Below are 27,366 nucleotides of genomic sequence, written 5' to 3' on the forward strand. Positions count from 1 at the left end.
AATGTGGTATGTTTACATAATGGAGAATTATTATTAAGTCATAAAGAAGTACAAAATCATGTCATCTGCTTTGAGTGTGTACTCCAACTCAGAGACAATCTTCAAAAACTGGGAGAATATTTGTTTGATTTTGGCTCTAAGCATTTAAGAAATCTCTGTCGGGTTATTGACTGACTGCTGAGATAACAAAGAGACTTCAGTGACCACACACCATGTATAAATAACTCAAGTGAGTCAGTAATATAAATAAAGGTCTAAAACTATAAAACTCTTAGGAAAAAGCAGGGTTAAATCTTTCTGACTGTAGGTATGGCAGTGGATTCTTAGATATGACACCCAAAGCACTAATGAAAAAAAGATCTATTGGACTTCATTAAAATTAATAACTATTTTAGGGATGGGAGTGTAGCTCAGGGATTAGAGTGATGCCTTGCATGCACAAGGCCCTGAGTTTGATGTTAAGCACTGCAAAAATAATAATAATGTTTGTGCATCATAGGACATTATCAGTAAAGTAGGAAGACAACCCACAGAGTTGGAGAAAGGATTTTTGCATATTATGTATTTAATAAGGATCTACTATCCAGAATATAAAGAACTGTTCTAACTTAACAAAACAGCAGTTTTTAAAGGAGCAAAGACTTGAATAGACATTTTATCAAAAGATAGACAAATTACTAACAAGCATATGAAAAAAATGTTCACTATAGAAATGTATATCAAAGCCATAATGAGCTATCCATGATGCCATATGCCTGTAATCCCAGTGGCTCAGTAGGCTGAGATAGGAGGATCATGAGTTCAAAGCAAGCCTTAGCAATTTAGCAAGACCCTGTCTCAAAATAAAATATAAGGAAAAAAAAAACTGGGCATGTGGCTGAGGTCCCCTGAGTTCAATCCCCAGTACCCCCCCCCCAAAAAAAAAAAAACCATAATGAGATCTGACTTCACACCCACTGGGATGACTATATCAAACAAAATTAACAAGTATTGGTGAGAATGTGCAGAAATCGGAATCCTCATATATTCCTGATTGAAAAGAAAAGTAGTGCAGCTGTTATAAAAAGCAGTTTGACCGTTTCTCAAAAAGTTAATGAAGGGCCAGGCAAGGTGGCCCAGAATTATAATTCCAGCAGCTAGGGGACTGAGGCAGGAGGATTTCAAGTTCAAAGCCAGCCTCAGCAAAAGTGAGGTGCTAAGCAACTCAGTGAGACCCTGTCTCTCAATAAAATACAAAATAGGGCTGGTGGTTGAGTGTCCCTAAATTCAATCCCCGGTACTCATAAAAACGACAACCTTCTGAATTAACTCTAATATCACACCCTTCCTTTAAAGCCCTTCAGAGATTCCTATGAACAGAATGAGCCCATTTGTCTTGCTGCAGTTCTCTTAGTTGGTTCCTTCCTACTTTTCCTCCTACTTTATGAGCTCCTATAATGAATTTTTCATTCATAGAAAGCACTGAACTGTCTCTTGAGGTCACTGTATATTTCCCTGTCTCTATCACCTTCCTTACTCTTAATTTACTTTTATCCTCAGGTCTCCACTTAACCTTTCTGTACAGACGATTTTCTTTGTTTTTGGTTCTTTGGTACTAAGGATTGAACCCAGGGGTCACTTAACCACTGAGCCACATCCCCAGCCCTTTTTATTTTTTATTTGAGACAGGGTCTCTCTAAGTTGCTCAGCACCTTGCTAAATTGCTGAGACTCTCTGAATTTGCAGTCCTCCTACTTATACTCCCATGCTGCTGGGATTACAGGCTTGTGCCACCATGCCCAGATTTGCAAAGTGTATTCTGACTATCACATTCCTATCTTATTCCTTCCTGGCCATGTGATTCCATAACTTTTCTAGGAAGGGTCATTTTTTTATCTCGTAGGACACAGACACTGAAGATTATTTACCTGGCCTATCTTGCACATAGCAAACAATTAAATATCAGAACATGAATGCAGTATTCTTTGTAGTGTCATTTCTAATGTCAAGAGTAATGTTGTGAGGAAAAAGACTTTAAGTTAACAATAGTAAAGCTGGAGGTGTGCTCAGTGGGAAAGCACTTGCCTAGCATGCATGAGGCCCTGGGTTCAGTCCCCAGCACTACAACAAATAAACAAGCTTATAACGCTATAGAGTGATTAAATGAGGATAGATACAAAATGGTACCTTCTATCATTATTTATGAAGACTATGAAGGACAATTAATTTTATTATTATATCAAAGTGATGAGAAAAAATTGAATGATTGCAGTTATATATCATAGATTATTATGAAGAATGTGTTTCTAAGTTTAGAGGTGTGATTAAGTGATAGCACATCTGCCTGGCATGTGTGAGATCTTGGGTTCAATCCCCAATACCACCAAAAAAAGTGTTTCTTTTAGCTGGTATCAACTGATATTGATATTTTAATATATCTTTAGTCATTTTAGGATAAAATGATCAGGGTTTTTATAGAGATTAACTCTTTTTGCCTGTGTAAAATGTGCATATACATTCAGATAATTGATTCAAAAATACTTTATGAATAAAAATTCTATGGGCTATTGTGATCAAAAGCATAGTGGAGGGGCTGGAGTTGTAGCTCAGTGGTAGAGCACTCCCCTAGCACATGCGGGGCACTGGGTTCAATCCTCAGCATCACATAAAAATAAAATAAAGGTATTGTGTCCAACTACAACTAAAACAAAATATTTTTTTAAAAAGCATAGAGGAGTGCTTGCTTCAGTAGCATGTATACTAAAATTGGAACAATACAGAGAAGATTAGCATGCCCCCTGCACAATGATGACATGCAAATTTGTAAAGCATTCCATATTTTTGTGGATTAGGGACATAGACATTAGATTAGAGACCCTGCACCTATACTAGAAGAAAATGTAGGCCCAACTGTCCATCATATCAGCTTAAGAAACAAATTCCTCAATAAGACTCCTAAAGTACAAAAAAGTAAAATCAACCATCAGTGAATGGGATGGCATCAAACTGAAAAGCTTCTTCACAGAAAAAGAAACAGTCAAGAACTTGAAGAGAGAGCCTACAGAATGGGAGAAAATCTTTGCCACCTCAGATAAAGCATTAATCTCCAGGATTTATAAAGAATTTAAAGGGCTGTGGCTGTATCTCAGTAGTAGAGCACTTGCCTAGCACAGATGAAGCACTGGGTTCCATCCTCAGCACCACATAAAAAATAAATAAATAAAGTTATAAAAAATATATATTAAAAAAATCAAAAAACACCAAAAAAACTAATAACCCAATCAACAAATGGGCAAAAGAACTAGGCATTTCATAGAAGAATATGAATGGTCAACAAATATATGAAAAAATGTTCAACATCTCTAGCAATTAGAGAAATGCAAATTAAAACTACACTGAGATTTCATCTCACTCTAGTCAGAAAGGCAATTGTCAAGAATACAAGTAACAATAAATGTTGGTGAGATTGTAAGGAAGAAAGCACACTCTTTCATTGCTTGTAGGACTGCAATTTGTTATACCCACTATGGAAAGTCCTCAGAAAACTTGGAACCATCATTTAACCAAGTTATTCCACTCCTCAGTATATATGCAAAGAACTTAAGATCAGCATACTATAGTGATGCAGCCACATCAATGTTTATAACAGCTTAGTTCACAGTAGCTAAGCTGTAGAATCAAACTAGTTGCCCTTTGACAAATGAATGGATAGACAATGTAGTATATATACACAATGGAATATTATTCAGCTATAAAGAAGAATGAAATTATGGCATTTGCTGGTAAATGAATGGAACTGGAGACTATTATGCTAAGTGAAATAAGCCAATCCCAAAAAACCAAAGGCCAAATATTCTCTCTGATATGTGGATGCTAACACAAGAAGGGTGAGGGAGGAAAGAATAGAAGTTCATTGGATTAGACAAAGGGAAATGAATAGAAGAAGGGGGGATTGGAATAGGAAAGATAGAGTGAATCAAACATAACTTTCGTATGTTCATGTATGAATACACACTAATGTAACTAAAAGTCATATACAAATGTATAAACACAAGAGTGGCAAGTTGAGCCAGGTGCAGTGGTGCACACCTATAATCTCAGCTGCTCAGGAGGCTGAGGCAAGAGGATCATGAGTTCAAAGCCAGCCTCGGCAAAAGCAAGGCACTAAGCAACTCAGTGAGACCCTGTCTCTAAATAGAATACAAAATAGGGCTATGGATGTGGCTCAGTGGTCAGGTGCCCCTGAGTTCAAACCCCAGTACCCTCCCAAAGAGAATGGGAAATTGGGGCTTCAGTTGTAGCTCAGTGGTAGAGTGCTTGCCAAGTGTGTGTAAGGCACCACATAAAGATAAATAAAATAAAAATATTATGTCCATCTATGTCAAAACACAATACTGACATGTGTATCCAAAAAGAACAAATTTTTAAAAAGCGTAAGAGAATTAGTTTACATAAACTGGATTTGAGAAGGTAATCACAGGGATGGGACAGATGTAAGACATAATTAGGCTTCAATCATAGGACAGTACTTTGACTGCCAAACCAAGGAATTTATATTTTATTAGATAGTGAGAGGCTGTTGGCTGCCCTGAAGCTAAGTTCTTTAAGGCTCATCTGGAGACTCTTGGTGGCAAAGAAGCAACCTCAGAATCAGAGAAGTGCAGCTTATCAAGAAAAAACCTGATAATGAGACCTAGGAGTAGAGTAGATCGCAGTGAAGTGGGAGGAGAGAAGGTTGTATCTGTGCCTGCAGACGTTGAAAAAGTAACTTAGGTCATCAGTTTTCTTGCCTCAGTGTTCTTGGGATCTCATTTTCGAGTTGCATCTTCTGTTGCAAAGGTATTTTCTCAGATCCCTCAGGAGTACTAACAATGGGCTCTCTCCCTAGGGTTATGATAATTCGGAGAGCAGTGTTCGGAAAGCTTGCGTCTTCTGCCTGGTAGCTGTTCATGCGGTAATTGGTGATGAACTGAAACCACATCTCAGTCAGCTCACTGGCAGTAAAGTAAGTGGTGCTGCATGGATTTAAAGTGGTAGTGGTGGGCTGGGGATGTGGCTCAAGCGGTAGCGCGCTCGCCTGGCATGCGTGCGGCCCAGGTTCGATCCTCAGCACCACATACCAACAAAGATGTTGTGTCCGCCGAGAACTAAAAAATAAATATTAAAAATTCTCTCTCTCTCTCCTCTCTCTCCTCTCTCACTCTCTCTTTAAAAAAAAATTCTCTCTCTCTCTCTCTCTGGGAGATGGGGATTTAGCTCAGTTGGCATAGTACTTGCCTCGCACGCACAAGGCCCTGGGTTCAATCCCTAGCACCACCACACAGACACACACACACACACACAAACACACACACACAAACAGTTCTATGTGTGTAAAAGGGGAAATATGTTACTCAGCTTTTAATAAATCCGACTTTGAGTACCACGTTGCCCGTAGCTGTTTCTGTTCATAACATCTGCCACTCAGGTAAGGTCAGCAGTTTGGTATGGTTGTTGACAGACTGCTGTAAAAGAAAAAGCCAATGTAGTCTGGTTATTCATAACCACTAACCAACCCCTTTTCTATTCCCTTACTCAAAATCTTTCTCCCTAAGAACTATTTAAGAATAAATAGATTGTTGTAGTTATATATCATGAATTACTTCGTGTCTCCCAAAATGTGGCACGCTTTGAATATTTCTCTAAATTGCCCATAAGAACTGTAATAATCAAATATTTGATCTTCTCTCTTTATTCTTATGAACCCCATTAATGTGCAACTCTGATTTGGTATCTTAAAAATTAAAATTTATGATTAATCCTTAAGATTTAAAATAATAAATAAGGCTTGCTTTCCTCATTTTATTGGTACTACCAGAACTTTGGAATAAATTCTAGGGGTTGAGAATAAACCATGATTGTTTATTTTTGTTTTTGTCGTTTTTGCAGTACTCAAGATTGAACCCCAGGGTGCTCTACCACTGACCTACATTCCAGTTCCCACTTTTTTTCTTTTTAAGACAGGGTTTCTTACTAAATTGCCAAGACTGTCACCAGACTTGTGATTCTCTTGCCTTAGCCTCCTGAGTCACTGGTATTATAGGCTCGTTCCACTGCATAAGCCCTGATAGTTGAATTATGAGTTTTGATCCAGCTAACAAGATACATTCACCTTCATTTACAGTTTTCCAAAATCATAATGATTATCATTGCCATGGTCATATTTTTTTTAATACCAAGGCAGAATGAAAATACATATGAAGGAGCGAAGCATAGTGGCATGTGTAACCCCACCTACTCAGGACACCGAGGCAAGAGGATCATCACAAGTTCAAGGCCAGCTTTGGCAATTTAGTGAAACCCTATCTCAAAACAAAAAATATAAAGGTCTGAGGATGTAGCTTCATTGTAAAGCACCCCAAAGTTCAATCCCTGGTACACATACACACATACTTTAAACAATTAAAATTTAGAACTTGATCAGAACCAGTAATGATATTGCATATGAAGTAAATAGATAGGTGGAAAACATTTTTTAAATAACTTTAGATGAAAAAAGTGTAACACAGAATTGTATATGTGTTGATTACAAATTTCACATAAACCTGATCTCACATAGGTAAAAACTACAAAATGACATTGAGACATCAAAACATTCTTGTTAGGATGTCAGTGGCATAGTGGCCTGAGATCTTGGGTCCTGCAGCCAAATGCCTAGGTTTCTGTCCTGGCCCACTTCTTACCCACCCCTAAGACCTTAGGCACTTACTTATCCATTCTATATCTTGATTGCCTCATCTATAAAATGTGAAAATAAAGAGGTAATGTAAAGCAGCTAGCACATGATGTAGCTTGTGCCCAGTTGTTTTTGTTTTAATTGTGACTTTTTTTTTTTAATGGTGACTTCTTATAAGTTAAATGTTTTTTGTGTTATCACTACAACATTTTTATCAGCAATAGATTAAGCATTATGAATACACCTATCCTAAAATCTGACCTTCAAAGCTCACATGTAGGTATATAATAATTTTAATGAGCATCATATCATAATTTTAGTTGCTTGCTCAAATGACATACTTTGACTTGCATCCACAGATGAAGCTACTGAATCTTTACATCAAACGTGCACAAACAGGTTCTGGAGGAGCTGATCCCACTACTGATGTTTCTGGACAAAGTTAGTGAAGTTCATCAAAGTAACCAAGAATCTCTAAGAAAGGACAGACAGACTACCCTCATCAATGAAAGGAAATTCTCAAATACACCTTATGAAACATAACCATTGTTTCCCAGTTTTAGTTTTTTGTTTTGTTTTGTTTTATATTTTCTGTTACAGAGGGCTATCCTCAATCTGCATGTAACTTTTATGATAGTTATTCCAAATTCAAGAAGAAACAGTATTAACATCAATTGATCAATACAAAGTAATTTTTAAATCTAATTCATCATTTCACATGTTTGTACTTCTTTGTCTTCCCATTAACCTTTGCCAGTGTTACGATTGTATAAATTTTTTTAAATGCTGGTTAAACAGGAATGCTTAAAGCTTTAAAAGTTCAACAGTCTAAAACATTTTATTCCGTTGCAGAATAATATTTTTATTGCTTCTTTGAGTTTTGTTCTGTATCATGTCGTATGCTAGAAATATTGAAAATGATGTGAAACAAAGCAAGACTAATTTGAACTTCAGCCAGACTCTGTTGGTGTGGTGGTGATACATGTCATTAGTTGCAACTTCTTTGGGGTGGTCTATAGTTTAAAACTAAGACCTCAAAGAGAAATGTTACAGAATCAGCCAGTTCTGTAAAACTGATACGTTTGTTGGTTATTGATCTTGCCATCTTTATTTAAAACCACATCCCTCTATGATCCCTTAAGAAAGCTCCACCAAATCATCTGCCTGGTTTTTTTCTTGATATTATTAAAATAGAAGGTTTTATTGCAGGGTTTTTTGGTTATCTTTGTTGTGAATGATGCTTTTTTGTATTTATTAATATCAAATTCACTTATGAATAAACTTGATAATGGAAACAGACAAAAAAAATCAAGTGCGTGTGTGTCTTTGACTGTATTCTGTTTCTCATTTAATAAACAAACTAACTATTGAGACATGGGAATTGACCAGCACCTAAATGGTGGAACCTGGTTTCCTTTGACCATGCAGTTATATTACTTGAAAACATGATCCTGATGAGAGAGAAGATGGTGCCAAGGCTATCTTGTATAATGGGCACAAATTCTCTACCTCTTCAGGGCCAATACCTTTAACTGAGCTGCTGCCTGTAATGACTTTTGGAAGACTTTTAAAGGGTGATTTTCTGTTACTTTTTAACAACAACAACAAAAATTTAATCACCTTTTTCTAAACCTGTTCTTTTCATGTGCAGCCAACTTTCTAAGATTAACAGTTTGGGTGAAAGGCCAAATTAGATCTTATGGAACCAGGATACTAATGATTTTTCATCTTGACTTTTTTTTTTTTTTTAATCCTAACATAAAGTGAATTTGACTGGAAAAGCAAATGGCTACTAGGGAAGCAATTTGCTGTTGTTACAGTTATCTGTACTTTGTTTAAATGAAAAAAGTGTAGAAATATATGTAAAGAATTTAAGACAAGAGAACTAAATGGATGATTTGTCATAGGCTTTTCCCTTCCTTTGTTTCTGTTTTAGCAGCAACAAAATAATTTCTCTATCTCCTCTCCCCCTTACCTGTAACAATTTTGTTTTCTACTGTTAATTACATTGTGTATTTATAGTTCTATGCTTACTGTTGTGCATATACTGGCAATAAAACTGTACATAACATACTTGAAAAAGTTAATAATGTATAACAGCTGTTTTTCTGTCTTACTGTGTAATAAGTCACAAAGATTGTGGAGTTTTTCTGATTTTAGAAGGTCTTGTATTAATGATGTTCTCAAGAATTTTGTAAGTGCATCTGAGGAGAAAAGTAGCAACCATGATCCAATGTACATAGCTATTTACACATGTGTATATATATTATGGCTTACTTTAAGAAGAAAAGGCATTTTAAATATTGAACTCTTCTCAGTAGTGTTTTATGTACCATGACCTTTGGCATATTTTAATATTATTTTGAATCAGAGTATTGATTTAATTTTGACCTCTGCTTTAGAGTATTGCTTTTTACTGTTGACAACTAAGTAGAATAACTTAAGCTAAATAATAACACAACTGAAAAATTAGATCAAGTACCTGGCATCTAACAGCAGGCACTCAAGAAATTAATGAACTACATAATCGAAAAGTATGGTTTAATATGACTAAATGAAAGTAAATGTATATAAACTTGAAAACTATAATTTCGGGACTGGGGATGTGGCTCAGTTATGGAGCACTTGCACAAAGCCTTGGGTCTGATCCCCAGTACTGCTAAATAAATAAATAATGAATAAAATTCTATAATTCCAGTTGATAAGACTATAAGAAAGTTATTGATTATTTAAATCACTACATGCAGTATACCTTTACTTGTTCATTCCAGAAACATGCGTAGATGTCAGCTATTAAAGAATGGTGATAAAAAGCACCTGTTTAAATTCTTTCTTCTCCTGCTTTCTCCTCCAAACTAATTATCAGCATCATTTATTTACTGCACTGCTGAGAAATAAATAAAAGAATATTATAGGCTGTCATGTGGTGTGTGCCTGTACTCCCAGCTATTACATGGGAAGCTGAGGCAGGAGGATTGCTTGAGCCCAATATTTGGAGACCAGCCTGGGCAATATAGTGAGAACTCTTCTCAAAAATTAAAATGTATACACATACACACACACATATATATATATATATATACACATATGCATATATATTAATTTCAGAATATGAAACCTGTTTATTCTGGGCTTCAATTTGGAGTTAATCTGTGGTGCTCCTTTGTATTTTATTTTTACAAATATAAGATCAAAATAACTACAACATCAAATTAGGTCATATAATAAAACACTAGAATCTTACCAGTCCAGATCTACTTGTAAATCAAGTGTGTCTTATAATTTATTAGTTTAGAATAACATTAACAATCAATAGAAATGCAAATTAGCATATAATTCCAATAATACATGAGGTTTTTTCCTTACATTGTTTTACCTTTCTATATTACTTCAGATCATTTTATTGTATTTAGTCCAGTTTTGCAACTATATAAAAGATCCTGGGTTAGGGATGCAGCTCAAGTGGTAGCGCGCTTGCCTGGCATGCGTGAGGCACTGGGTTCATCCTCAGCACCACATAAAAAGAATAAAGATGTTGTGTCCACCTAAATCCACCTAAAACTAAATATATATATATATATATATATATATATATATATCCATAATACACCTGATAAAAAGTTATTTCCCTTATTGGAGAATATTTGGAAAATAATGAAAAGCTTAAGAAAAAATTACCTCTAAAATCACCACTTGATAAAATTTATTGTCATTTTGTGAATAAGGAATTTTATTTTAATACTGAAAACTATAAGGAAACATTAAATTTTGTTTCTTTTATGAGTGTATTTGATACTTTTGAATATATCAATCTTCATTTGTTCTAATGGCAGCAAAGTTTTCCATTGTATGTATGGAGCAACCTTGGATGGATGATAGTCACTGAATATTCTTATAGCAAATAGCTATGTCTTTGGCAAATCTCCCATTATTTCATACAAGGCAGTTTTTTAGAAGTCTTTAATATGAAATTGCTAAATACAGAAAACCATTGTTTGAAGATGCACTAGTTGCTTAAATTGCTGCTTCTAAGCTATTCTTATTAATAGTAATCTAAAATAGAACAGGAAAATAAAGCAAGAATTATTTATATCAGATTTTCAGTATTTCAAATTTCCTGCATTCATCCATGCAATGTCCACACCTTCAAGGATATAAAATAGTACAGTGTGATCCATGCTATGATAGAAAAAGAGCACTGTGATGGGAGGGGAGAAAAGGTACACATAAAGTCATCATTGAAGACTTCCTAGAAAAAGTGGTTAGCATGAAGACATTGAGGGTTACAGTGGGGAGAGCCAAGGGAAACAAGTAGCAAGGCAGTGACGTATGAAGTAGCCAGAAGCATTAGGACTTGTCAGTGGAATTCTTTGAACCATTTTTTTCATAAGTGCAATAAAGCAAGTTGGGCCATACGGAGTGTCACAAGCCCATGATCCTAGCGACTCAGGAGGCTGGAAGTGACTGCAAATTCAAGGCCAGCTTCAGTGACTTAGCACGACCCTATCTCAAAATAAAAAACAATCTGTGTAATGACGACCACTTGGGGAGACACCAAGTACTATGCTCAGTTTGAAAAAGCAAATTCAACAATTTAATAAACTTGCAATAAAAACCACTGGAAGAAATGCTATACCCCAAACAACAACCAAGTGCTGGAGAGGATGCGGGGAAAAGGGTACACTTGTTCATTATTGGTGGGACTGCAAATTGGTGCAGCCAATTTGGAAAGCAGTATGGAGATTTCTTGGAAAGCTGGGAATGGAACCACCATTTGACCCAGCTATTCCCCTTCTCGGTCTATTCCCTAAAGACCTAATAAGAGCATGCTACAGGGACACTGCTACCTCGATGTTCATAGCAACACAATTCACAATAGCAAGATTGTGGAACCAACCTATATGCCCTTCAATAGATGAATGGATAAAAAAAATGTGGCATTTATACACAATGGAGTATTACTCTGCATTAAAAAATGACAAAATCATAGAATTTGGAGGGAAATGGATGGCATTAGAGCAGATTATGCTAAGTGAAGCTAGCCAATCTTTAAAAAACAAATGCCAAATGACTCCTTTGATATAAGGGGAGTAACCAAGGATAGGGTAGGGACGAAGAGCTTGAGAAGAAGATTAACATTAAACAGGGATGAGAGGTGGGAGGGAAAGGGAGTGAGAAGGGAAATCGCATGGAAATGGAAGGTGATCCTCAGGGTTATACAAAATTACATATAAGAGGAAAGGAAGGGTAAAACAAGATAATACAAGTGGAAGAAACGATTTACAGTAGAGGGGGTAGAGAGAGAAAAGGGGAGGGGAGGGGGGATAGTAGAGAATAGGATAGACAGCAGAATAGATCAGTCACTAGAACGGCAATATGTAAATCAATGGAAGGGTAACTGATGTGATACAGCAATCTGTATACGGGGTAAAATTGGGAGTTCATAACCCACTTGAATCAAACTGTGAAATATGATATATTAAGAACTATGTAATGTTTTGAACGACCAACAATAAAAAAAAAGAAAAAGAAAAGTAAATCCATGTTTTCTGTAAAAAACAAAACAAAAAAAAGAAATGCTATACCCAAGTTTTCTTGGATACACATGTTAACTTTTTTGTTGCAGATTTTTCTTTGTTTGAGACAGGGTCTTGCCATGTTGCCCAGGCTGGCCTTCAAACCCTTGGTTTAAGCAATCCTGCCTCAACAAACCCATATCACTATACCCAGCTATTTTTGAGAGAAAGGGGAGTGAGGGGGTGGGTTGAGATGGGTTTTCACTGTGTTGACCAGACTAGTCTTGAACAGGTGGACTTAAGTGAGCTTCCCACTTCAACCTCCGAAGTATCTAGCTGGGACTACATGCCACACAAGCCCATCTTTTTTTTTTTTTTTTTTTTGTACTGGGGATTAAACTCAGGGACCCTTTTCACCACTGTGCCACATCCCTAGCCATTTTTGTTTTTTAGTTTGCAACAGAGTCTCACTAAGTTGTTTAGGGCCTTGCTTCGTTGCTGAGGCTGGCCTTGAACTTGTGATCCTCCTGCCTCAGCCTCCTGAGCCCTGGAATTACAGGCATGCACCACCATGCCTGGCTACAAACACTTCAGTTTTACATAGTCTGAACATTGTCAGGCACAGAGGCACATACTTATAGTCAATGATTTGTGAGGCTGAGACAGGAGGATCACAAGTGCCAGACAGGGCAATTTAGGGAGACCCTGTCTCAAAACAATAAAAAGGGAGGGAATGTAATGTGCCCCTGGGTTCAATACCTAGTACTAACCCCACACCCATCCACCCCCCAAAAAATCACATACATAATCTTAAAACTTCAAAATTCAAGTTTTTAAATTCTTTTTTTGTAGTTATAGATGAACAGAATGCCTTTATTTTATTTGTAGTTGTAGATGGACAGAATACCTTTATTTTATTTATTTATTTATTTATTTTTAAAGAGAGAGAGAGAATTTTAATTTTTTTTAAGTTATTGGCGGACACAACATCTTTGTTTGTATGTGGTACTGAGGATCGAACCCGGGCCGCACGCATGCCAGGTGAGCACGCAACCGCTTGAGCCACATCCCCAGCCCTTACTTATTTTTTTATGTGGTACTAAGGATTGAACCCAGTGCCTCACACATGCTAGGCAAGCACTCTGCCACTGAGCTATAATAGCCCCAGCCCCAGAAGTGAAGTATTTTAAGCTACATTTTTTTTAAAACGTATTGGCCTCAGCTAACTTGGTTCTGATTTCCTTTATTCACTTATTAAATATTTGAGTACCCACTATGCTTCTGACAGCCCTAAAATCTGCATGCTGTAAATATGTAGTTGTGAATCTGATAATGGGAGAAATACATTAATGTGTCTTCAGTAGTATTGGTGCTGGAGGGAGTGACCTGGTACTCAGGAGAGTTCGAAGGATGCTGCTTCTTGTCAACCATCCTGACCAGTCCTTGTATTCACTCAATGTTAATATCAGACATACAACAGTGTTTCTTTTTCCTTAAGAAAGTGTAAATCAGAGTCTGGGGTGGTAGCTCAGTAGGTAGAGCACTTGCCCAGAATGTGTGAGACACTGGGTTCAATCCTCAGCATCACATAAAAATAAAGGTATTGTGTCCATCTACAACTAAAAATATTTTTTTAAAAGTGTGAATCAGTTCTTTACCAGAAGCATGTACAAAAGATTGTTTAAAGGGCTGCAGTTGTGGCTCAGTGGTAGAGCACTTGCCTCACATGTATTCGGCACTGGTTTCAATACTCAGCACTATAAAAATATATAAATAAAGATATTGTGTCCATCTACAACTAAAAAAAATTTTTTTAAAAGGTTGCTTGAAAATCAGTTTTGCTAGTTATTGTTTAAAGCCAAATTGAAAACATTAATTATTACCAAAGTTTAGGTCAGAGTGGAGACTTAGATTCAGAGTTAGATTACTTCAGTGAAGCAAGAAGCATGATATTTTCTTCTCATGAATCAACTGGCGGTGGATTTTGCTCACAGAAGGACATTTGGCAATATCTGGAGATGTTTGATTGTCACAACTTTAATGTGGGGTACTACTAGCATTTTAGTGCATACAGGCCAAAGATATACAGGACAGCTACCTACAACAAAGAATCATCTGTCTCAAATGTCTGTAATGCCCAGGTTGAGCAACCCTGCCCTAAAGCAGAGGAATTGCCACAGACAGATCCTCTGTGGTAATACAGCCTGGGTTAAAAGCAGTGAATCAATTTTCATGCTGCTGTTAAATAGAACGAACAATCCAGAGCTCCCTTCTCACTGTGTGGTTTTTAGGATAAATTTTCTCATTTTTGAACACATGAACTTACATGCCAAGCGTTCAAAACACATCATTGATTCCCAACTCAACCCAAACTCACTGCTCATGGTCTCCCACAGCTTATTCAATTTTGAAGTTTCACTTCAATACTAGCTTAGTCCCTTCAATTTTGCTCTCATGGAAAGAAATGGTGGTTTTTATTTCAGAAAACTGACATGCAGGTCCCAGAGGCCAGAGAGTTTCCTTACAGTGAGGTTTACCCTAGGTCAACTGAAGTAAGTGACCAGGGGAGATCCACCCAGAAGAATGTCCTCAGGGTTGGTTGACCAGTACTGTGCCTTTAACAGTATTTGAATGCTGTTTGATTGATTTTATGAGGTACCAGGAGTAGCCAAAGTCATAGCGACAGAAGAGAGACCAGTGGTTGTCAAGGGTTCCAGGGGCTGGGAAGAAAGTGGAAGAGTCATTTAGTGAGGAGAGAGTTCCTGCTTGGGATGGTGGAAAGTATCCTGGAGATGGATGGGGATGACAGCTGCCCAACAGTGTGAGCTGCATACTTTATCAAGATGGTGAATGTGGTTACAATGATTTTGTTTAAGAAATTGTTAAGTGACTTGGTCGTTAAAATGAGTTCAGGGGATGAAGATGTAGTTCCATGGGAGAGGACATACCTAGCATGAGGCCCTGGGTTTGATCCCTAACACAGCACAAAAAAATAAAAATAAAATCAGCTATGATTAGAATCCTGCTCACCATCTGATGACTGTGAATGATTGATTATATGTAAAGATATTGATAATACATGCAATATCTATATAGAGGACAGAACAGAGAAGCAACCCTAAAAGAGGCTAGGTTGAGAGAGTCCTTACCCACAGGAATTGCAACATCCCGATGTTTGCTTCCTCTCGCACTTCCTCTTGGTTCACTTTGTCATCTGATGTCAGTCTCACTGATTCTGTTCTCTCTTGGAGTTTTTCCATATTTGGCACTTAGAATCTAACCCCTACCTCCTTTAAGGTTCACACCGTAAATGGATCCATTACCTGTACCTCTTGTCATCATACTTACCCATTGGTTACATCAATGACTTGGCATCCGGCCCATGAATTTCCTTACCTACCCAACAGAGGTAAAGTAGTAGAGTGGCAAAGAGAATGGATTAGGCAGTGAAACTGTCAACTACTGTCAACTACAAGTGCCAAGTCAAAACTATAATCAGATTTAATGTTAAGAATAAAATCATACGAAGTTTATTCGTGGACCAAAATTTAAAAATCGATATTAGATAATACCCAAATATTTGGAGATTAAAAACAAAATACTTCTAAACATATTAAGCAAAGAAGACATCTCAAGGAAAAAAAACACTTTAAATATATTGATATATTTTGTGTGTGTGTGTGTGTGTGTGTGTGTGTGTGTGTGTGTGTGTGTGGTTTTGGGGATTGAACCCAGGACTTCATGGATGCAAGGCAAGCACCCTATCACTGAACTGCATCCCTAGCCCAAGTCAGCTCCTTTTTGATGAGACAGAAAAAGGGCTAAATGTTCTTCATAGCCTGGCTAGAGTTCTAAACTTATTTCATCTAAGTATTGCAAGGAAGATATGCTTTATCTCCTTTTAGAGTTGAAGAAATTGAAGTAAAGAGGGTCTTAGATTACACACTAATAATTAACAGACCTGGAAATCTGAATCCAGGTAATCTAGCTACACTGTCTAACTATTGTCTAAAAGAGTAGCAGGGCATGGTGGCACATACCTGTGATCCCAGTTACACAGGAGTTTGGGCAGGAGGATTTCAAATTCAAAGCCAGCTTTGACAATTTAGTGACAACCTGTCTCAAAACATAAAAAGGGTTGGGAATGTAGCTCAATGGTAGAGAACTCCTGGGTTCAATCTCCAGTACCATACACATGAACACAAAAATAAAGACCACCCTGGCCAGGTACAATAGTGCAGTCTATAATCCCAGTTACTCCAGAGAAAGGCCATCCTAGACAGCACAACAAGACACTTGTCTCAAAAAAAAAAAAAATGTACCTGACCCTTATTTGTGGTTATGTAATCTACCTAACATTCATAGTCTTTTTGGCACAGTCACAGTTCTCAAAATCTGGTTGCAGGGCATTCTCCCCATCTACATATAGAACCAGGAAGATCACATTCTCATGTTATTTAGTTATGTTTGTTTGTGGTGCTCAGATTGAACCCAGATCCTTGCATATGCTTAGCTCTACCACTGAACTACACCTCCAGCCCAATATTCTCTTTTTAAAGGCAGGATATTCTTAGCTAACCCCACCCAATGGTTTCTTTATCCATCAACCGCAGATTGAGAAAATTTGTTAACTACTCTAGGAACAAGTTTGTATTTTGAAGCATTTCAAAAACCTTCCTATCTATCCAATTGTGATATATCATTTATAAAAATGACCACAATTTTCCAACCCCTGCCTCACTTCTCCTAGCAGGAAAAAACCTTTAATGTGCTTATTTTTATTTTGATTAAGCCTTTCAAAACCCATCAAAGCAAAGCATCTTTGCTCCTGATCAGCATTTATAGCCTCACTGGTTTTGCAATGTGATGTGCCATCTTCTCCCATCAAAACGTAGACAGTTTCTCCATCTCTTAGATCTGGCCTGGTCTTATGACTTACTTTGACCGAGATAATCCGGCAGAACTGATAGTTTTCCATTCTGGAATGAGACCTCACACTCTGCCTCTCTCATGAATTTCTGCAACTGTCAAAAGAATAAGCCTGAACTAGTCAGAGACCATATGACTCAGTACCATTCACTTGCAGAACTATGAATGAAACAAATGGTTGGGGTTTTGAGTCAATAAATTCTGAGGTGATTGACTACCCAGCAAAAGCTAACTGACTCTCTTGCTCGTTGGATACTTTGTGCTGGCTTTTTAACAATCTCAGCATGTCCCAAAAGTATACCACGTACCCCAAGGACCTCTTAACAAACAGAGGAACTGAAAGAATGGATATTTTTAAATGGTTGAACAAAAGACCATATAGAAAGCATCTTTGCTCTATCTTCTCTGCACCCACCATCTTCCAGCAATTTGCAAAAAGGTGAACACAGAAGAGGACAAGCACATGATATACGTACTTTAAGCCTTACAGGAAATATGGAGTTGTTCCTTTGGCCACGTACATGTGAATCAACAAAAAAGGTGATATTGTAGACACCAAGAGTTCTATTCAAAAAGGAATGCTCCACAAACGTTACCCAGTCTACAATGGACAAACCTCTGGTCTGTAAAGAAAACAAAGGCATCTTCGATACTTCTCAGAATTTAAAAACTATACCATTTATCATTAACTTTTCTTGAAAAAAAAAATAATTGGGCAGAAATTCAAGCAGTGGCAGTGCTTTTGAATCCCAGAAGTCAATGTAAACATGTTTTTGAAAACCTGATGTTTTAACCAGGTATGGAGGTGCACACCTGTAATCCTAGCAACTCAAGAGGCTGAGGCAAGAAGATCAAAAGATTGAGGCTAGCCTCAGCAACTTAACAAAGCCCTAAGCAACTTAGTGAGACCCTGTCTTAAAATTTTAAAAAGGGCTGAGAATGTAGCTTAGTGGTAAAGTTCCCCTGAATTCAACTTCCAGTACCAAAACACACACACACACACACACACACACACACACAAACACTGAATTTTCTCCATGAGGAGTTCTTCCTATTCATGAGCAACATCTTATAGTTCACTAAGTACTGACTGGACAAAGGCTCTCTACAAAGAGCACTTTTTCTTTTCACTGATCCTCAGGCTTACATATAATTGGGAGAAAATGGTAGTGATGGGATCTTGAAAATGGCTATAGCAGCCTTTCTACAAGGTCTGTATCAGTTTCTTCCACAATTTTGCAAAACAGCAAGAACAGACTGTTCTTCAAATGCAGCTAATCTTCACCATTACTGGCAACATGAATTCTAGTGGTAAAGTTTTTGACTGTCCTGCCAGAGTCTGCTCCTCAATTTAGTTGCTCTACCCAGTGAAATTTTCTGTGTGGGTGTATCTTAAAAGATGCCCTGGGGCTGGGGATGTGGCTCGTATTGGGTGCAGAGCAGGCTGAACTGTGTTGTCTGCAGGGCAGGCTGAACAGATGTGGGCTGCAAGATAGCCCATGCACTCAAACCCGCCTCTATCTGGTCCTTTATCACCTGTTTGTGTCAAGTCCTGCTCAAGGCTGAGCACTCAACCCCCCTTGGGCCAACAAGGCAGCTTGCAGGCCCAGAGGCCCCATTAGATTTGGGCTATAAAAACTCCCTCCTGCCAGGCTCCCCTCTCTCTTGCTCTCTCTCTCTTGCTCCCTCTCTCTTGCTATCTCTCTTGCTTTCTCTGTCTCTTTCCTGCATGCGTTTCCCCTCCTCTCTCTCTCTCTCTCTCTCTCTCTCTCTCTCTCTCTCTCTCTCTCTCTCTCTCTCTCTCTCTCTTCTCTTTGTTGCACTGCTGCAATAAAGATCTTTTTGTTGCTCCGAGAGTTGTGGTCACTTTCCTTTCAGCTCAAGCGGTAGCGAGCTCGCCTGGCATGCCTGCGGCCTGGGTTCGATCCTCAGCACCACATACAAACAAAGATGTTGTGTCCGCCGAAAACTAAAAAATAAATATTAAAAAATTCTTTCTCTCTCTCTCTCTCTCTCTCTCTCTCTCTCTCTCTCTCTCTCTCTCTTTAAAAAAGAAAAAAAAAAGATGCCCTCTAAGCCAGGCACAGTGGCGCACATCTGCAATCCCAGTGGCTGGAAGGCTGAGGCGGGAGGATGTCGAGTGCAAAACCAGCCTCAGCAAAATTGAGGCGATAAGCAAATCAGTGAGACCCTGTCTCTAAATAAAATACTGGGGGCTGGGGATATGGTTCAGTGGCCCAGTGCCCCTGAGTTTAATCCCTGGTATCACACACACACACACACAAAAAAAAAAGCAAAAAGATGCCCCCTAGCTGCATGCGGTGGTGCATGTTTATAATCCCAGTAGCTCAGGAGGCTGAGGCAGGAGGATCATGAGTTCAAAGCCAGCCTCAGCAATTTATTGAGACCCTGAGCAACTCAGTGAGACCCTGTTTCAAAATAAAACATAAAAAGGAGTGGGGATGTGGGTCAGTTGTTAAGCACCCCTGGGTTCAATCCCTGGTACCAAAAAAAGATGCCCTCAACTTGTAAGTTCTTTGGGGTTGCAGTGTTTAAGTGCTATTTTCACTGTATTTTGTTATCTCTTTATAGGAATTCTTAATGTATTGGTGAAATGAAATGTTTGTTTGCCCACTATGTTCCAAAGAATCTTATTTTTTCCTGTTCTCTTGATTTTGCCCTAAAGTGGTTTGAAGTGGTTTGTCCCTGAAGCATTTCTGTGTTGGAAGCATGGTCCTCAGGGTGGCCGTGTGGAGGTGGTGGAACTTTTAAAAGATGATGCCCAGGATGAGGTCATTAGAGGTATGTTCTTGCAAGATGTGTAAGGTAGTTCTTGTGGGACTCTGAATTAGATCTTGAGACAGCATGTCGTTATAAAAGTCATTGTCTAGTTTCCACTTTGGCTACGTGATCTCTTCCTCTTCCACATGCTCCAACCATCTTGGTACCCTCTACGACAAAGTCCAGACCAGGGCAGAGCTGATGCTGGTGCCTTGCCTTTGAACCTCCATAACTATGAACTAAATGTATTTCTTTTCTTTATAGAGTTACCTGCCACACGTACTTAGAATTAAAAAAAATGGACTAATACTGTGATGTTTGCTATGAAGAAACTTAGAGTTTTATATATTCAAATGTATTAATTGCTTCCTTAAAATTTCTAGATTTGAAGTATTATTTTTTTAGTTGTAGATGGACATGATAACTTTATTTATTTATCTATGTTTATGTGGTGCTGAGGATTGCGCCCAGCCTCACACATATTAGGCAAGTGCTCCACCACTGAGCCACAACCCTTGCCCCTGATGTCACATGTTTTTATAGTTTTTTAAATATTTTAAATATTTTTTTGGTTGAAGATGTATACAATACCTTTATTTTATTTTTTTTTAAGTGGTTCCAGGGATTGAACCCAGTGCCTCATACATGCTAAGCTGTTGAGAGCCACAGCCAAGTCAGGATGGCGCATGGCATTTTGCCAGAAGGAGTGGTTGAGAGGTGACGCCAGCAAGCCATTAAGATGATGGTAATTAAGTTAAGCTGTGTGTAATTGCTGTGACTGGATGATGCTGGATTGAAACAGGCTGTGTATTCAGTTGTGTATAGACCCCTGCTGTTCGGCAATAGGGCGGCTCGGTTATTTTCTGCCCAGCCAGACTGTGGCACTAAGCAAGTGCTCTACCACTGAGCCACAACCCCAGCCCCTGATGTCATATTTTTTAAAAGCCTTCTTCCTTCTGAATTTCTAAAATTATTCTCCCATATTTTCTTCTATCATTTTCTGATTTGATTTTTTTTGTTTTAGATATTTTTTGGGCTGGGCACAACAGTTCATGCCTATAATCCTAGCTTCTCCAGAGGCTTAGGCAGGTTCAAAGCCAGCCTCAGCAACTTAGCTAGGCCCTGAGCAACTTAGTAAGACCCTGTCTCAAAATAAAAAATAATAAAGGGCTGGGGATGTGGCTCAGTGATTAAGTACCCTTGAGTTCAATCCCTGGTACAAAAAAAAAGAAATATTTGGGGGAAATGAGGGAATCCTTGAGCCACTGGACTATGAGGTTTCCAGATACCTAAATGTTGATATCCAAACCCTACTGATTTTGAGATTTTTTTAAAGAAGATAACCTTTATATATATATACTTTTTTTTAACTTATTTTTATTTTTATGTGCTGCTGAGGACCAAACCAGGTGCCTCACACATGTGAGGCAAGCGCTCTATCACCGAGGGACACAGCCCCAACTTGAGATACAGTTTTTATTGTATAACTTTATTGCAGTTTTCAATTGTATAATAAACTTCCATATTCATATTGATCTGTTCCCAGGATTTTTTCTTTCTCTCCCTTTGCTGATGTATCCATTTATTCATCCATATATGCTTCTTTAAATATTTTGGTTTTATAATATTTTAATATCTTAAATTTTTTTCTTTTTTTAGTCATTTTTGCCCATTGGCTTTTTCATGGTAGTTTTAAAAGAAATTTTCCCAATTTTTAAAATTCTGTTGGTATTTTTACTGGAATCACATTGACTCTAATGGTCAGCTTAAGGAGAACTGCCATTATTTAACATTCAATGTACTCTTCTTTTTAAGTTTCTATTAGTTGTAGATGGACACAATACCTTTATTTTATTTATTTATTTGTATGTGGTGCAGAGAATCAAACCCAGTGCCTCGCACATGCTAGCTCTCTACCACTGAGCCACAACCCCAGCCCCTCAATGTACTTTTGTGTTCATTTTGAACATTTAAATTTTTTCCTGGTATATCTCTTTACATTTCATACTAAGTTAGCTCCTAAGTGTTTTAAATCCTGTCATAATTGATTCTTTTCTTTCATTCTTTTCTTCAAGCCTGCTTGTTTATATAAAAAACTACTGTTTGGGGCTGGGGATGTGGCTCAAGCGGTAGCACGCTTGCCTGGCATGCGTGTGGCCCGGGTTCGATCCTCAGCACCACATACAAACAAAGATGTTGTGTCCGCCGAGAACTAAGAAATAAATATTAAAAATTCTCTCTCTCTCTCTCTCTCTCTCTCTCTCTCTCTCTCTCTCTCTCTCTCTCACCCTCTCCTCTCTCACTCTCTTAAAAAAAAAAAAAAAACTACTGTTTTGTCATGTATTCATTTTGTATTCACCATATTATTGAATTTTCACTTGATTCTAAGGTATAAGAACATATAAACAGGCCTGGGGCTGTAGCTCAGAGGTAAAGTGCATGTGAGGCACTGGGATTGATCCTCAGCACCACAGAAAAATAAACAAATAAAATAAAAGTATGAAAAAATGAATCCTCAAAAAAACAGAACATATAAATAAACAGTAATCAATTTAATCTTCTCCTTTCTCATTTTTATATTCTAATTTCTTTTGGAGCATAATTGTATTGTTTATTGCCTTCAAAAACTATTAGGTGGTCATGATGAATGTAAATGTGTTAGTTAGGGCCCATCCACAAGTTCTTTGACACTCCTTCCTTCAAAAGACAGAGCCTAAATCCCCCTTCCTCTTTTTTTAAAAATTTTTTTTGGTTGTCAATGGATTTTTACGTTATTCATTTATATGCAGTGCCAGGAATCAAATCCAATCCCTCACATACTAGGCAAGCACTTTATCACTGAGCTACAACCCCAACCCATAACTCCCCTCTTCTTGAATGGAGGCTGGACTAGGAGACTTGCTTCTGTCAAACAAAAATGAAGTGGAAAGGTTGGTGTGTGAAAAAAGGATGGTGCGGAAACCAGGTCATAAAGGCCCTGCAACTTCTTTTCCTTCTCTTGGTTGGCTTGTTCTGGGAGATGCCAGTTGCCATGTTATGAGGATACTCAAGCATCCCTGTGGTTCCATATGTTGAGATATGAGATCTCTGGTCAAGAGTTACATAATAAGTGAGCTTGAAAGTGGATCTTCCTGCTCCAGGCAAGCCTTTGGATGATTACAGCCCCAGGTGACATCTTGACTATAAACTCAGGGGAGACCCTGAACCAGAACAATCCAGCTAAGCTGATCCCAATTTTCCAATTTACAGAAACCAAGATACAAATCAGTCATATTTCAATGTATTAGCAACAAAGGAATAGGAAATTGAAAGAAAAATACCTTTACAGAAGTATAAAACATGAAATGTTTAAGAATGAGTTCTCTTGTATAAATAAATGAAACACCAGCTCTCGCTCTCTCTCTCTCTCTCTCTCTCTCTCTCTCTCTCTCTCTCTCTCTTTCTCTCTCTCTCTCCTCAGTGTGGAAGCTCAGCTGCTAAGTTCATAGAGCCGTCCTTCCCCTGCTTTTCAAAATTAATTCCAGTTGTGTGGTTTCTTCATCACTTCTTTTTCTTAGCTTTATTTTGCAGACAGTTTACTCCATGCAGGGGAACTCCAACTCAATCACCTGCGCAGGACGTGGACAGGAGCTAGGAATACAAATCATGTTTCAATAATAATCCTGAACATTAATGGCCTAACCTCACCAATCAAAAGACATAGTCAGCAGATTGGATTAAAAAAGATACAACAATTTGCTGCCTCCAAGGACTTTGGAAACAAATAGGGATCTCCATCCTCATATCAAATAAAGTAAACTTCAAGCCAAAGTTAATCAAAAGGGATAAAGAAGGACATTTCATACTGTTCAAGGGAGCCATACATCAACAAGACATAACAATTATAAATATATATGCCCAGCATTCATTAAATAAACTCTTCTCAAGTTCAATAGTTCAAATAGACCACAGCGTAATAATACTGGATGACTTTAACACAGCTCTTTCACCACTGGATAGATCTTCCAAATGAACACTGAACAAAGAAATTATAGAACTCAATAATACACTCAACAACTTAGACTTAACTGACATATATAGAGTATTTCATTCATCAACGAGTGATTACATTTTCTTCTCAGCAGCACATGGATCCTTCTCTAAAATACATTATGTATTATGCCATAGAGCAACTCTTAGCAAATACAAAAAGTAGAGATACTACCCTGCATTCTATCAGATCATAATGAAATGAAATTAGAAATCAATGATAAGGGGCTGGGGATGTGGCTCAAGCGGTAGCGCGCTCGCCTGGTATGCATGCAACCCAGGTTGGATCCTCAGCACCACATACCAACAAAGATGTTGTGTCCGCCGAGAACTGAAAAATAAATATTAAAAATTCTCTCTCTCTCTCTCTCTCTCTCTCTCCTCTCTCACTCTCTCTTTAAAAAAAAAAAAAAAGAAATCAATGATAAAATAAAAATAAAGGCTACTCCAAAACCTGGAGACTAAATAATATGCTATTGAATGAACAATAGGTTGCCAAAGACATCAAAGAAGAGATTAAAAGATTCTTAGAGGACTGGGGTTGTGGCTCAGCAGTAGAGCACTCACTTCACACGTGTGAGACTCTGGGTTACATCCTCAGCACCACATAAAAATAAATAAACAAAATAAAGATATTGTGTTATGTAAAGCTAAAAAATATTTTTTTTAAATTCTTAAAATATGGGCTGGGGATGTGGCTCAAGTGGTAGCGCACTCGCCTGGCATGTGTGTGGCCCGGGTTTCATCCTCAGCACCACATACAAAAACAAAGATGTTGTGTCCACCAAAAACTAAAAACAAATAAATAAATAAATATTAAAATTCTTAAAGATAAATGAGAACACTAATACAACATATGGAAATCTCTGGGACACTATGAAGGCAGTACTAAGAGGAAAGTTCATTTCAGGAGTTCATTCCTTCAAAGAAGAAAAAGTCAACAAATAAATGACCTATAATTACATCTCAAAGCCCTAGAAAAAGAAAACTAAATCAACATCAAAAGCAGTAGAAGACAGGAAATAATTAAAATTATAGCTGAAATCAATGAAATTGAAACAAAAGAAACAATTGAAAAACTTGACAAAACAAAAAGTTTGTTCTTTGAAAAAATAAATAAAATTGATAAACGCTTAGCCAATCGAATGAAGAGAAGGAGAGAGAAAACTCAAATACTAACATCTGTGATGAAAAAGGAAATATCATGACAGAACTACAGAAGATGATTATAAATTATTTTGAAAATTTGTACTCCAAGAAAATAGAAGATATCAAAGGCATCAACAAATTTCTAGAGTCATATGATTTGCCCAAACTGAATCAGGATGATATATACAATTTAAACAGATCAATTTTAATCAATGAAATGGATTATGCCATCCGAAGCCTATTACCCAAGAAAAGCTCAGGACCTGATGAATACATAGCTGAGTTCTACAAGATCTTTTTTTAATTTATTTAATATTTATTTTTCAGTTTTCAGTGGACCCAACATCTTTATTTTATTTTTTATGTGGTGCTGAGGATCGAACCTAGCGCCCTGTGCACACCAGGCGAGCGCGTTACTGCTTGAGCCACATCCCCAGCCCCTCTACAAAATATTTTTTTTAAAGAGAGAGTGAGAGAGACAGACAGAGAGAGAGAGAGAGAATTTTTTTTTAGTATTTATTTTTTAGTTTTCGGCAGACACAATATCTTTGTTTGTATGTGGTGCTGAGGATCGAACCTGGGCCGCACGCATGCCAGGCGAGCGCGCTACCACTTGAGCCACATCCCCAGCCCTCTACAAGATCTTTAAAGAAGAATTAATACCAATACTCCTCAAATTATTTCATGAAATAAAAAAAGAGGGAACACTTCCAAACTCCTTCTATGAGGCCAATATCACCCTGATTCCAAAACCAGACAAAGACACATCAAGGAAAGAAAGCTTCAGACCAATATCTCTAATGAACATAGACACAAAAATTCTCAATAAAATTCTGGCAAATCTAATACAAAAACATATCAAAAAGATAGTGCACCACGATCCCTGGGTTCATCCCAGGGATGCAAGGTTGGTTCAACATACAGAAATCAATAAATGTAATTCATCACATCAATAGACTTAAAGATAAGATTCAAATGATTATCTCAATAGATGCAGAAAAATCATTTGACAAAATACAGAACACTTTATTGTTCAAAACACTGGAAATACTGGGGATAACAGTAAAATATCTTATTGTAAAAGCTATCTACATGAAGCCCCAGGCCAACATCATTCTAAATGGAGAAAAATAAAAGCATTCCCTCTAAAAATTGGAACAAGACAGGGATGCCCTCTTTCACAACTTCTAATTAATATAATTCTTGAAACACTAGCCAGAGCAATTGGACAGACAAAAAAATTAAAGGGTTAATGGTAGGAAAAGAAGAACTCAAATTAGCACTATTTGCTGACAATGATTCTACACCCAGAAAACCCAAAAAATTCCACCAGAAAACTTTAGAACAAATGAATTCAGCAAAGTTTCAGGATATAAAATCACCATCCATAAATCAAAGCCATTTCTGAAAGAGAAATGAGAAAAACTACCTCATTTACAATAGCCTCGAAAAAAATAAAATAATTGGGAATCAACTTAATGAAACAGATGAAAGATCTCTACAATGAAAACTACAGAATGCTGAAGAAATAAATTAAAGAAGACCTTAGAAGATAGAAAGATCTCCCTTGTTTTAGATAGGCAGAATTAATATTGTCAAAATGGCCATGCTACTGAAAGCACTGTCCAGATTTAATGCAATTCCTATTAAAAACCCAATGATATTCTTCATAGAAATAGAAAAAGCAAGTCATAAAATTTATTTGGAAAAATAAGAGACACAGAATAGCTAAAACAATTCTTAGCAAGAAAAGTAAAGCAGGAGGCATTACTATACCAGACCTTAAACTAGACTACAGAGGTATAGTAACAAAAATAGCATGGTATTGGCACCAAAATAGACTTGTACACCAGTGGTACGGAATAGAGGACACTGAGACAAACCCACATAAATACGGATATCTCATACTAAAAAAGGGTGCCAAAAACATTCACTGGAGAAAGATAGCCTATTCAACATATGGTGCTGGAAAAATGGAAATCCATATATAGCAAAATGAAATTAAACCTCTCTCTCTTCCTGCACAAAAATCAACTCAAAGTGGATTAAAGACTTAGACACTAGAACAGAGACTCTGTGCATAATAGAAGAAAAAGTAGGCCCAGATCTTCACCATGTCTGCCTGTGACTTCATTAACAAGACCCCTAAAGCACAAGAAGTAAAATCAAGAATCAATGAATGGGATGGATTAAAATTAAAAAGATACTTCTCAGCAAAAGAAACAATTAATAATGTGAGGAGAGAGCTTATAGATTGGGAGAAAATCT

General features: G+C 37.4%; 1 protein-coding gene and 1 non-coding gene across 51 annotated transcripts in view; both read left to right on the plus strand.

Annotated features, from left to right (window-relative positions):
• Positions 1-9,391, plus strand: part of Clasp2 (cytoplasmic linker associated protein 2) — a 202,697-nt gene extending 193,306 nt beyond the window's left edge. For 49 of the 50 annotated variants that reach the window (XM_078038168.1, XM_078038181.1, XM_078038170.1 and 46 more), the window contains 2 exons: positions 4,868-4,984; positions 7,054-9,391. In XM_078038168.1, coding sequence (XP_077894294.1) covers positions 4,868-4,984; positions 7,054-7,140 — 204 coding nt within the window. In that variant the 3' untranslated portion in view covers positions 7,141-9,391. The remainder of the gene's footprint in view (positions 1-4,867; positions 4,985-7,053) is intronic. The other variant, XM_078038189.1, reaches the window with a different exon arrangement.
• On the plus strand, positions 2,716-2,822 carry LOC120892165 (U6 spliceosomal RNA). The gene has a single exon (XR_005736816.2). It is a non-coding gene; the product is annotated as a U6 spliceosomal RNA (small nuclear RNA).
• Positions 9,392-27,366: the final 17,975 nt, after the last annotated feature.

The sequence above is a fragment of the Ictidomys tridecemlineatus genome, chromosome 2 (assembly GCF_052094955.1).
Source record: "Ictidomys tridecemlineatus isolate mIctTri1 chromosome 2, mIctTri1.hap1, whole genome shotgun sequence".
Lineage (NCBI taxonomy): Eukaryota > Metazoa > Chordata > Mammalia > Rodentia > Sciuridae > Ictidomys > Ictidomys tridecemlineatus.